The sequence below is a fragment of the Rhodamnia argentea genome, chromosome 5 (genome assembly GCF_020921035.1).
Source record: "Rhodamnia argentea isolate NSW1041297 chromosome 5, ASM2092103v1, whole genome shotgun sequence".
NCBI classification, from domain to species: Eukaryota; Viridiplantae; Streptophyta; class Magnoliopsida; order Myrtales; family Myrtaceae; genus Rhodamnia; species Rhodamnia argentea.
Genome location: NC_063154.1, coordinates 16,748,834 through 16,761,732, shown reverse-complemented (window position 1 = coordinate 16,761,732; position 12,899 = coordinate 16,748,834). Strand labels below are relative to the sequence as shown.

The window sequence follows — 12,899 nt, the reverse complement described above, 5'->3', positions numbered from 1 at the left end:
GAGCCCAAATTGGGTCGGCTGAAGCAAAACGGCGTCCCGATCAATATTCACCGCCTTTAACTATGACTAACGATGGATTTTGACGATTCGGGAATGTCTAGATGGGTTTTCCTATTTTTTTTAGTATTTTCGGGATTTATTAATGGCAGTTTTGTAATTTTGGATTTTATATTTAGAATCCTACTAGAGTTAGGATTAGGGTTAACACCCTAAAAAAGGTGTGTTTATGACGTTTTTTAGGATGATCATTATTTTATTATCAAATTTCACGAGATTTCTCTCTCAAACAAAGATTTGCTTGTTATTTTCGCTGAACGCTACATTAACATGAAGTTAAAATTATGTAAATGAGAAGTAAGGAGGGGCAAGGACCCCGTCGAGCGGGCGAGTCTCAATGCTTTTTTGGCTCGTCCTTGATTTCCAGTCCGAAAGATTCAAGTATAGCCCAATTTTTTTGGCTTTTAAATTGAAAATAGAATTATTCAAAAATGCTAGAATTGTGATATCTTGAAATTTGAGACACACACGTTACAAATTGTGATAACAAGAATATATATATATATATATATATATATATATATATATGACAAGATGAATTGATTTTATGGTTCCACCACATAGATATAATGTTTAGCGAACATCAGGAAGTTGTTTGCAATTTGCTAGACGCCCATCGCAAGCCATTGCAAATGGAGTGGGAGATCCCGGCGTGTGCTTGTCATTGAATCTAGTGATCGGCCGACCAACTTTTATAGTGATAGAGGGATGAGAGTATGCTCCAAGCTGCAGATTGTGCTTTGTTATTTGCGTTCTGACTTTTGTTTTGCTCAAAAGTAGCTTGCAATTCGCTAGACTTTGAATATGTAACTCTTGAACTATTGTTGTGGTATGATTTGACATCTTTCTTTCAACAAAAAAAAAAAAGAGAACCTCTTTAGAAAATTCAATTAAATAGATGATCAATTACCGAAGGACATCAAATTAAGAGACCCGTTCTTAATCTAATTAGTCCTGAATAGGTGCAATCCCACCCTGCATCCGAAACTGAGTTCTTAGTCCAATTTCCAATTCATATCGGCCGAGAAACTAAATCATCGAAACACACTGGAATCGGAATCGGAATCGGAATTGGAATCTATCCAACCCATACTTTCAGTAGAATGCTTTGATTAAACGAATATCTATATTCTGTCATTCCACTATAGGATTTTTTCTAATTTCAATCTGTGGTAGACTTGCTGAGCTGAAATGGTCCATGAAGAAATTGAATGTGGACAGAGATGGGAAGAAACATTAGGGACGTAGCAGAAACACAACAAAACCAACGCACCAGTCAATCTCACTGAATACAAATAGACGGACGTGGATAGCCTCCCCAACACGCCTAACCCTCCTGAAATCTCGTCTACACACTATGGTTTATTTGTTTATTTTTATAAATATTTTTTATTATTTATAGAAGGAAAGATGTAATTCATATATTACAATATTACTTGAGAGTTATATCTTTCAAGTCTAGCAAATTCCAAATAATTATAGAACAAAGCAAACGTCAGAAAGCAAATAGCAATGCATGGTCTGCAGCTAGAAACACACTTCCTGAGTAATATAATCTTAATAGTGAGTTTTGATCAACTTGACAATATGTCAGAAGTATTAATCCATCGTTTAAATTTTCTAAGCGAACTGATATACCATCAAATTGTTGATAACGAATTGATCACATAATTCGGGCAACATGCAGACTGTGCATCAGCAAGGCCAGCTTTGCATTGTCCTCGAATTTTTTTTTTTTTTTTAGTTGAAACGAACCAACTTCCATTTAACTAGCAGAAATGGTGAAACAGCAATGATTATCATCTATAAGCAAAGCACATCCCAAAGCGGTTGAGCCATTTTTGAGCAAATGGTGTGTGATCAAAACTGGCTAGCATCGATAAGCAAAGCAAATCTCGTGGGTCATTGTTTCTGTAGCTTCCTGTATACGAATCAACAATCCACATGAGGGATTGAGGTCGTGACGAAGTTGCGATTATGATTGACCATTAGTAAGTATGTCTTGCCGGAGATGTTTTGCAATTTCAATTAAGCCAAGCATCGCCCCAAAAGGTTTCCGCAGCGATCTAATAGGTACTTCGGCAATTTTACCTTCTCAAGCTCATTTCTACTTGATGAATTACCGGAAGCTTGTACCTATTGCATAAATGATCCCCTGTGGAAGCACATTCATTCTACTTAGAATCGTGTCAAGTATCGCCCCAAAAAAGGTTTGGCAGCGATCTAATTTTCAAAAGGGCACAAAATGTTCACCCAACTACAAGGCACAAATCAGGTTGAATTCTCTTGCATGGCGTCCTTATCGTACACGGGCCATCACAATTGCATAGGTGGTCGGTCCCATTAGTTGTCATCTCACATTTTTTCCACAAAAAAGGCCAAGATCGGGAGACCCGCGAACGACCGTTGCCCATCTTTTGGATTGACGAGCAGGAGGAGCCAGTTCTACAGATTTTCGGAGTGCTCCTAAGTCCTCGAATCACAAAAAGAAACGATTGAAAATACTTACAGATTTCATATCCTCACCCAGTTTTATATACACATAACAACAAAATATACGTGGTTTTGATGAACTACGAAGAAACGCAAATCTCTCGGGAACTATAGAAGGGTCCACAGATGGTGAACACGTCGCGGCTGCTGCATGCCGATAAGAGATGGCCATAGGTTAGAATTAGCCAATAAGATTGCCATGCAATTGATCATATGTCGCACGGTGGCACCAAAAATAAAGAGAACGGTGCGATGAAGCAAATTCAACAGTTTTTACTTGGCTACATGGTGGAAATAGGAGGACTCTTAACTGCGTACATCCACTTTGTATGATATGTATATACACATGTACATATATGTTGATATAATACATGCCATTCTACTAGCGAAAGAGCTCCAAAATGAAACGACAAATTGACTTTGCTACTTCCTTGTGCTCCTCTGTTTGGTTTCATAACTCGCCTTGATCGAATATAATTCCTTGATCGCCTCAGACATGTCCATACGGTCTCGCGGTGAGTCCATTGAGCATGCAACTCCAACTTCTAATACGGAAGCAGCGCAATCCCTGATCATGATCTCCTGTTGCTGATCGCTAGCTTCATTCAAAATCCTTAAGTCTACCACATCCATCGCTTGGTCGGGAAGAGCCGCTTGAACAAAGCTATGAAGGTTAAAATGGGCCCCAAAGGCCTCTTCAGTGGGTCCCTTTCCAGTGAACATCTCCAATAATAAAATGCCGTAACTGTAAGCATCCCCAGGTGTGGAAACCTTGTGTCCCATGCCATACTCTGAAAATTTCCATTAAAGCATTAAATAGGGATGCACACCGTACTTCTCCTTATGTATAATTATATGGAAATGTCCTAAACCACATAGGATTTGAAGGATTGTTCAAATCACTTTGTTTGAAATCCGCTTAGTTTATTAGCTAGGGCTCATGTTCAGTACATATCATATGCAAAAGTGGTAAAATTTGGCACAAAAGTGAACAATTCAAATTTCGGGGGACAATAAGATAGAAATTAGTAGGAATGCATCAACCGTAGAGAAATGAGATCTTGGGATAATTTTTTTTTTTTGGTCGGATCTTGGCATTAAGTGTGATCAAATTACAAAGTGCACCAAAGATCATTAACAGCATATGGACTTTCCCATCTCCAAAACCACTTAGTGCACCAAAAAATCACGACATGTTTTCTATACAAATTGCCTAGACGTCAAAAGTGAGTTTGTCCTTAAGTGGGGAAATTATTAGTAGCTTGGTACTTATATTAAAAGTTAAATTTCAATCGTTAGATATGATAAGACTTGCGTGAGACTTATAATAGTCTCTTCATTTTCACGGTTCAAATTCAAATTTTTACATGGTCCACGCTACTTGTAACATACTTTCCAAATTATAGAGTTTTAGGTCAATAACCTTTTGTCAAGACCAAGGATACTACTAAAGAATCACAAGTTCTCGTATCATAATGGATTCTATAACCAAATTAGATATAGTCCATTTCCAAGGCATGAATATAATATGAAAGAACGAAAATGTGAAAATGATGTGACAAAACACACTTAATCCGTACATTGAGCAGGATTCGCAAGTTTTCCTTAAAAATAATTTCATCGATAAATCTAAAGTACGATTACTTTTTCATGCTAATTTCAAACACAATTAAGACATGCCACGATGATTTCTTTTTTTGGTAGACAAAGCTGGGTGCTTTATCTTTCTGCGAAAAGGGAAAGAGGAAATTGTGTTGTTAGAAAGACGTGTGAGAGCGTACTATGCATAACATGACATACAGAATAACGGTTCATTCGACACATTTAACACTCTCTCTCTTATTATTTACCGGCCGGGTCCGGGTCTGATGTTCGAGTATCACCATCAACCGAACGCTAATCAAGAACATATGATAGATTCAAGTAACAGAAAAAATCAGTTGCGAGATCAGAATTTCATTCATATACGAATCTATGTCCTTGAAATGCGAAGCCAATGATGAAGCATGAGAGAAATTTTTCCGCTTACCCGGAGGTACATAGCCGATGGATCCTCTGACTGCTGTTGAAGTCGAATCTTGAATTCCTGTGGCTTCGGCAGACACCGTCGTGATCTTTGCAAGCCCGAAATCTCCAACTCGAGGTACCATGTTGTTGTCAAGAAGCACATTACTCGGCTTCAAATCTCCGTGGACGATTGGCGGATAACAACTCTTGTGGAGATATTCGATCGCAGTAGCTATGTCGATGGCGATGTTTAACCTCTGTACCAGCCTCAGATTTCTCGATTCATCATGCTCATCATCTCGTCCTATAGTCCTAGGGTGCAGCCACTCCTCCAGGCTCTCATTAGCCATGAACTCGTATATAAGAGCTTTGAAGTCATTTCCACAAAAGTCCACACTCGAGCAAACGCTTAGTATCTTCACGAGGTTTCGGTGTCTAATGGTTCCTAGAGTTCGACATTCCGAAACAAAACTCCTCGAAGCACCTCTTTGCATTAAATTGAGCACCTTCACTGCCACCATGTCACCACTATCAAGAATTCCTTTATAAACCATGCCGTATCTCCCTTTACCAATCAAATTGGACTCGGAGAACCTCCCTGTAGCCCTCAGGAGTTCATCATAAGAAATCCTCAAGAATGGGTGCTCCAAGGATAATTTAGTCGAGGGATCAGTTGTCATCTGCTTCTTTTTGCGGTAAAAGAAGATAGACAAACATAGGACCAACAGAGCTAAACACAACAAACTACCAGCAACCACAGATATCACTATGGCCTTGGTTGAACAACAGTTCTTAGATCTTGGTAATTTGCAAAGAGGAAGCTTCAGACTCGGAACACCTCCACAGAGTTCTCTATTTCCAGAAACTGATACAGCACTTGCATTGAGAAAAACTCCGGCTTTTGGAACTTGTCCTTCTAGTTCATTGAACGACAAATTCAAGTACTCGAGCAGTGTGAGCTCTGCGAGAAAGCTCGGGATTGGACCAGAAAAAATATTATTGGAAAGGTCCAGTTCTTCTAGAGCCCGTAATGGACGTAAAGATTGGGGGATTTGACCATCAAAAGAATTAGCTTCTAAGTAAAGCCATCTCAAGCTCAAGCACTCGCTGATGGAGGCCGGAATTAAGCCGGTCAATCTGTTGTAAGATAGATCTAACTTGGCGAGATTCTTCAAAGACCCAACTTGCAACGGAAGAGATCCACTTAAATTATTATGAGCTAAACTAAAGAAGATCGATAAGGAAAAGAGACTCAAGATTTCGACTGGAACAGTGCCAATGAGATTGTTGTTCGAAAGATCCAGCCATATTAGTTGCTTGCAGTTGCCGAGACTTTGCGGTATGTAGCCTTGGAAACTGTTGGAGTGAAGGTCAAGGATATTTAACAATGTCATGTTACCAATCGAAGACGGTATCTCTCCAGTAAACATGTTTCCGCTCAAATGAAGTTCCTGCAAGCTGTAAAGGCCTCCGATGGAATCAGGAATGCGATCGGTCAGAAAAGTATTCTCCAGATTCAAGGCAGACAAGTTGAATAGATTTCCAAGGGCTGAGGGAATAGATCCGTGGATTGGATTACTTGCCATAGAAATGACCTCAACGCTGGCGGAGAGATTGGAGATGGATCTCGGCAATGATCCATGAATCAAGTTCACGTCCACGAGGAGATCTTTTAAATTGGAACAATTAGCTAAAGAAGAAATAAAACTTAAGTCATCGTGCAACTGGTTAGCATCCAACACAAGCATCTGGAGACTCGTTAGCCTTCCCAGATTTTTCGGTATTGGCCCACGGAAACTGTTGTTGCAAAGGAAAACTCCTCGAAGGCTGGTGACATTTGTTAACGATGGCGGAATCATCCCGGTGAACAAGTTGTTGAAGGCTCCAAGTAGAGAGAGAAAAGGAAGAGTTGTGCCCATATCAGAGGGAAAGCTTCCCCGCAACTGGTTAGAACCAACATAGAATGCCAACATGCTGGAGATGTTAAAAATCCCTGGTGGAATCTCCCCGATTAGTTTGTTGAATGATAGTTGGAAAAATACCAACCTCTCGAGTCTGGATAGCTCTTCGGGTATTTCTCCGTGTAATGCATTTTGCTGTAGGGAGAGCTGTTCCAGCAGCGAGAGGTTTCCGAATGAAGGAGGAATAGGACCTACAAGACTGTTGGCAGAAAAGCCCAAGTATTCAAGCCTTCGTAAGGAACCAAGATTGGAATGAATACCCCCAACAAGTTGGTTGTCTATGAGATCCAAGATCCTAAGGTTCGAGCAATGGGAAAGATTGGACGGTATCGACCCGCCAAATGAGTTGTTGCTAAGAATGAGATGACGGAGTCGAAGCAAGTTTCCAATCTGCGGTGGGATTTCTCCACGAAAGCTGTTATTCTGTAAAACCATGATCCTCAGCAAAGAGAGGTTACCTACGTGAGGAGATAGGAAGCCTCCCAAGCCTTGCGATATCAAGAACAGGGACGTGACCCTTCCAGGATGTCTTTTGCTGCACAAAACGCCTTGCCACTCACAATGATGGGTAGAATCATTCCAAGAGCTCAAGACTCCGAATGGGTCTTCATGTATTGCGTTTTTTAAGGACACTAACGCAAGCCGGTCCGTTTGGTTTTGTGAGCAAGCGCCGGGAATTGTTATTGAGATCCACCACCACAAGAGGGCAGAGTCGAGCATGAGAAATAGTTGTTTCCTCATTTCCTCCCGAAATCCAGTTTTCAGTCTTGCTGCATTAAACACCTTTGCCCTGGGAACAATTCAATTATGAGATAATTTCACTATGGGAAGTACCATACAATTACGCGTGTGAATTCTGAGGTAGAAACAATAGAAATTACAGGGTGCATTGTGTGTTTTCTTTGCCACCAAGGTGGTTTTTTTATTTTTTTTCGTTTTTGTTTTTGGCCACTAAAATATGCTAGAAGCTCTTCCCATCATTTGAATTCAAGTACACGAAGTAAAAGGGGAGGGGCCATAAATTGAACATGACAAATCTCCATCTTCATGGGTTTTAGTTCAGTACGGATGTTAACTCCAGCGACATGAAAATTGATGAAAAGCTTATAACTATGGGTGAAATCATTAAAATCAATGCCAGAAAAGTATAATCACGGTATAATAAGTTAAATACCGTATAAATAAATTCAACGATTGTCAGACAATCTTCAATGCAGTTTTAAATAATTCAACATGACTGTTGTGTAATTTGGCATGGAAAAAAAAAACATTATACAAACTTTATTCTAATGTCGATTCCACACTTTTTTGAAGACATGATGCATGTCATATAGAGCCATTTCATTTAGCAAGAGATTCTAGTAAAGTCTTAGTACGTGTAGTGTTATTTATATTTCAAAGTCTTGTTTATTTTCAATTTTACGACAAAAGCTAGAAAGAGCAATGCCGATGACACTAAGATGATTTTGTAAATTTGGTATAATAAGTAACGTGGCAAAATGTTATTAATTAAGTGAATATGGCTTGTTGTCTACTTACATATAAATTGCCTTTAATTTTGCTTTTCTCTCTCCTAAAGACTGAAGACCGAAGATGGAACAAACTGCTGCCTACATGACGATTGGAAAGTCCATGGAAATGAAGAATGAACATTCCATCAAATGCGTCATGCAAGTCGACCATGATTACCCAACATAAAACAAAAGAAGAGAGGCAATAAGCTAAAGTAATGACATATGTAACGATACAAAAAAAAAAAAAAAGGAGGAAGACTAATGAAATACGAGATACGTATGTTATCCTGACGCACGTACCCCTTCTCTCTTTTGGCCGTCAAATGGGATTGCCTAGAGGAGAAAGATTTATAAGAAGATTGGGGAGAACGTAGTGGAAGTTTGCAAAATTTACTCTTCTCTGGACTCTGCCTATTATTCAAACATCACCTCACCTAGCTTTATATAGCCGATGTTGAGGGTAATACGGATATTTTGATGACCAGCATCACCTCTTTTAACGATATTATACTCGGTCAATATGAATCCAAAGATCAAGTCATAATGTTCTTTTCTGCTTTCCCCAAAGGCAAAGATTTCCACAAAATCTCTTTTTTAATGGAAGAGTCATCCAACAAATGCTTTTCTTGCTCAAGTCATTAAAAAGGCTCTTGGAAATTTCCTTTGGTCCCTCAAAAGAAATGTACGTGAATCACCGGGCAAGTTTTGTGCTTCCATAATGAAAAGTGATTACATGCCGTGCCCTTGGATTCAGGAAAACTAAAAGTGATTGTCGCATTAGAATAATCTAATTGATTTACTAATGCTTTGGATGAGTATTCTGACCTCTTGGCACTGTTTAATACGTCAAAGTATCCATGGTATCAATAAGGGGACAGAGACTGGGGAGCCCATTTTTTTTTTTTTTGAAAACATAAAAGAGAGTCTAGTTTAATATTTTACCTAAATTTTTTTCCGCATTGTTTTTCATTTTTATGAATCAAAATAGATTATTTATTACATTTTGGGCCTAAAAAATTATTGTATATATTTATATTTAACTTATGCCTTTATTAAAGTGTTCAAAGTATAAATGGAACGTTCATTATTATCAATTATTAACCTTTATATTATAGTTTTAGTTTTAATATATAGTTTGACCAATGCGAGCTATTTCAACCTGAGATCCCAAATATGCTCAGGCTGAAGGTGCGGACCAACCCAAAAAAGAATGAGAGGGAGCACTAAATCTCATTTCGGGACTCTTCGAGCTTGGAAATGCAAGGCGTTTGATTTAGGCTAACCCGCTCTTCAGTGTCACCTTGGAAGCTATTTCTTGAAACCTTGTAAAGACAAAGTGCTTTATGGTAAAAACCACCACGTGAATCCATGGGGCTACCTTCTGACCAAAAAGAAAAAAGAAAAAAGAAAAAATCATCCATGGGGCAATTCCATTCAATCAGTCCGATTGTCTATATGGTGTGCGTCATCGAATTGCTTCAATGATTGTCAGACAAACTTGAATGGCAGCTCCTAATAATGCTTGAGAGCACTTTGTGTAATTTTGAGAAGAAATAATGGTCGAAAAGAAAAATTAACTTCCTTTAATTGATCTTACTCAATTTATCGCTTTTCCCTTTTTGACAAATGTCATTCTAATGCTTATTTCACGATTATTTGATGACATGGACACATGCCACACTGCACACCGTTCTTTTAGTAAATTCGCGGAAAGTCTTAGTACATGTAGGTAGCGTCATCCATATATCAACATCTCTAGTTTTCACTTGTATGCAAAAACAAGAAAGAGAAATGTGAAAAATACTAAGAATTTGTCATAAATCTTGTATAACATGTGGCATGGCATATTGCTAATAATCATTGAATATGGAAAAAAATTCCAAATAAAAGCCCGAAAAGCCTTCATTTTCTCAAATAAAGACTCAAAATTGACCTTATTTCAAATAAGGGCATGAGGTACCATCATTGTTTTAAAAAAAGACCTGGTTGAAAGGCATTTTCAACCTTTGCTTTTTTGCAATATTTTGCTTTTTTCTTTTTTTGTTTCTTTTTTCTTCTCTTCTTTTTTCTTTTTCTTTTTCCGCTCCCCTCCCCTCACTCGAACATCGGATGCCTCAAGCGACGGTCGCCCTCGCTGGTGTCGGGCAAGGGTCACGATCGCCGGGGCCGGCATCCCTTACTCGGGCTTGCGTCGGATGAGGGTGACCCTCACCCAATTTCTTCTTTTTCCATGATTTCTCCTCTTTTTCCAGGATTTTACTACCGTGTAGTGCTTCCATCTGTTCAACTGAAAATCCGAATGTTCTTCCGTATGTTAGTGTCTCACTCCTTGCAATCACTCTCAGATTCTCTTATTTCATCTATAGCTTTAACCATTGTTTGTGCTCCCCCGCAGTGTCAATATGCGAATTACTCAAGCCCTGCATGTAGTAGTACGGGAAAAGTTTCAATTGATCAACCAACGATCAGATTTTTTATTGGGCCTTCCCACGTTCAATGCCTACGAGGGCGGCCCTCGCCCGACGCTAGCGAGAACGATCATCACCTGAGCCCGGGGATGGCTGGGGAGGGAAGAGGAAGAAAAAGGAAAAAGAAAACAAATGCATAAAAAGAAAAAGAAAAAAAGTTAAAAAATTATGAAAAAGTAAAGAACGAAAATGCCCTTCGGTTAAGCTCTTTTTTTAAACAATGAGGATACTTCAAGCCCTTATTTGAAGTACAGTCCACTTTGGCCCTTATTCGAGAAAATGATATGACTTTTGGCCCTAATTTCAAATTTTACCTTCAATATGACTATTACTCACTTATAATTTGCATTGTGTTGTGGTATTTTAATACTAATCTATAAGATATTGTTGTCCAATAGGATGCACCTTTAAAAAGTTGAGAGCATACTGAGCAAATTGATGCCTTATATTCACCGTGTTGTGCACTCCCAACACTCCTCTTCATATATTTTATTCTTTTTTTTTAGCTGTAGAATGAAGCTTTCACATTCTTTACGTGAACATGAGAAAAACTAAAATGTAAAGTGATCTAGAAACTCTTTTCTTTCTTTCCACAAAGTTCCTTTTATATATGCCGTGCCTTGGATTGAAGTTTTCTCCCGTACTTTTGATTGTTTCTTTTGGCTTTTCATACGAAATTGGTTCAAAGTCCAAGTCAATTATGGGTCAAGCATAAAAAGCAATATTTTAGGTAATAACAAAGAAGAAAGTGAGGATAGTACAGAATAACATATAAAGGGCAAATTGGTGCCTCATACATATAAAGGAAAAATGAATAAAACCCTCCTTTAGCGATAAATTAATGATATTTACTCTCCCACTATGAACACAAAGATCAAAATCATTATCACATATCAACTAACTTTTTTGTATGATAATGTTCTTTTTCACCTTTTCAAAAAGGGTAAAATTTTCCACAAAATCTCTATTTGAATGGAAACGTCATCCAACAATTTTTTTTCCCTTGTAGGATGAAATGGGTTTTGGCATCTTTTCGATTTGGAAATGTGAAAGCAAAACTCACTTTTATTACAGAAAATGTATTCTATTTTTAAGTTCCTTAATCGTAACTTCTATCATCATTGTAGCAAAGATCATTTAAAAAATTCTCGAATGTGGCACACCATGCAATTAGTCCAATGCTTTTCTTGCTCAAGTCATTCAAAGAGTAGTTGGGAATTTCCTTAGGCCCCTCAATGAAAATTGGTCCCATGCACTTGGATTCGAAAATTTTCGCATTAGAAGAGTCTAATTGATTCGCTACTGCTCTGGATCATGCTGTGAAAAGTATTTTGACCTATTGGCACTTTTATTATTTTGGAAAAAAAAATCTAGTTTAATATATTTACCCAATTTTTTTTTCAATATTTTTCTTTTCATTTCTATGAATTAAAAACATATGGGTTATTATATTTTGTGCTTCAAAAATCATATTACTTACGACTTCCCTAAAGTGTTCAGAGTATAATAACTCAATTTTTATTGTTAATTACTAATCTTTATGTATCAATTTTTTTTAGCTTCAATATATAGCTTGACCATTTCGAGCAATTTCAAACTTAAGATTTCGAATGTGCTTAGTCCGAAGACCAGCCCAAACAAGAATAAGGGGGAGCCCTAAATCTCAACCCGGGCCTATTCGAACTTGGAAATGTAGGTTGTCTAACTTGAGCCAATGTAATGGCCCGGGCCCCACGCGCTTCCACTGCGCCACTTTGCAAGATATTGTCCGCTTTGGACACACAGTCCTCACGGTTTTGTTCCTCCGAGCGTTGCCCATACAACGCCCGGAAAACGCGTCTTGCAAGTCTAAGGGCACCCAAGGCTCATAAAGCAACCCAAGGCTCTCCTCCTAGGCGATGTGGGACGAGGATGTCACATAATCCCTCCCTTAGCGGCACAGCGTCCCCGTTGTGCCCTCGGCGGCACCGACGAGCGCCCGTTGCGGCCCCACATGCGGTCGGAGGTCGGCTCTGATACCAACCGTAAAGGCCTTGGGCCCTACGCGCTTCCGCTGCGCCACTTTGCAAGATATTGTCCGTTTTGGACACACAGTCCTCACGGTTTTGTTTCTTCGAGCGTCGCCCATACAACGCCCGGAAAACGCGTATTGCAAGTCTAAGGGCACCCAAGGCTTATAAAGCAACCCAATGCTCTCCTCCTAGGCGATGTGGGACGTGGATGTCACGCTGGTGCCGCTGAGGGCACTGTGGGGACGCTGTACCGCTAAGGGGGGGATTATGTGACATCCCCGTCCAACCTAATTTACATTGTCTTCGAATTTTTTATTTTTATTTTAGTTGAAAGGAACCAACTTTCATTTTGCTAGCAGAAATAGTAAAACAACAATGATTAGCATC

The 12,899-nt window shown here is 39.0% G+C and overlaps 1 protein-coding gene across 1 annotated transcript; it reads right to left on the bottom strand.

The window, feature by feature from the left end:
* Nucleotides 1–2,973: 2,973 nt before the first annotated feature.
* On the bottom strand, nucleotides 2,974–6,953 carry LOC115746605 (putative receptor-like protein kinase At3g47110). The gene is made up of 2 exons (XM_030682438.2): nucleotides 4,580–6,953; nucleotides 2,974–3,341 (listed from the first exon to the last, which is right to left on the bottom strand). The coding sequence occupies exons 1-2, from the start codon at nucleotides 6,951–6,953 to the stop codon at nucleotides 2,974–2,976; spliced, it is 2,742 nt and encodes a 913-aa protein (XP_030538298.2).
* Nucleotides 6,954–12,899: the final 5,946 nt, after the last annotated feature.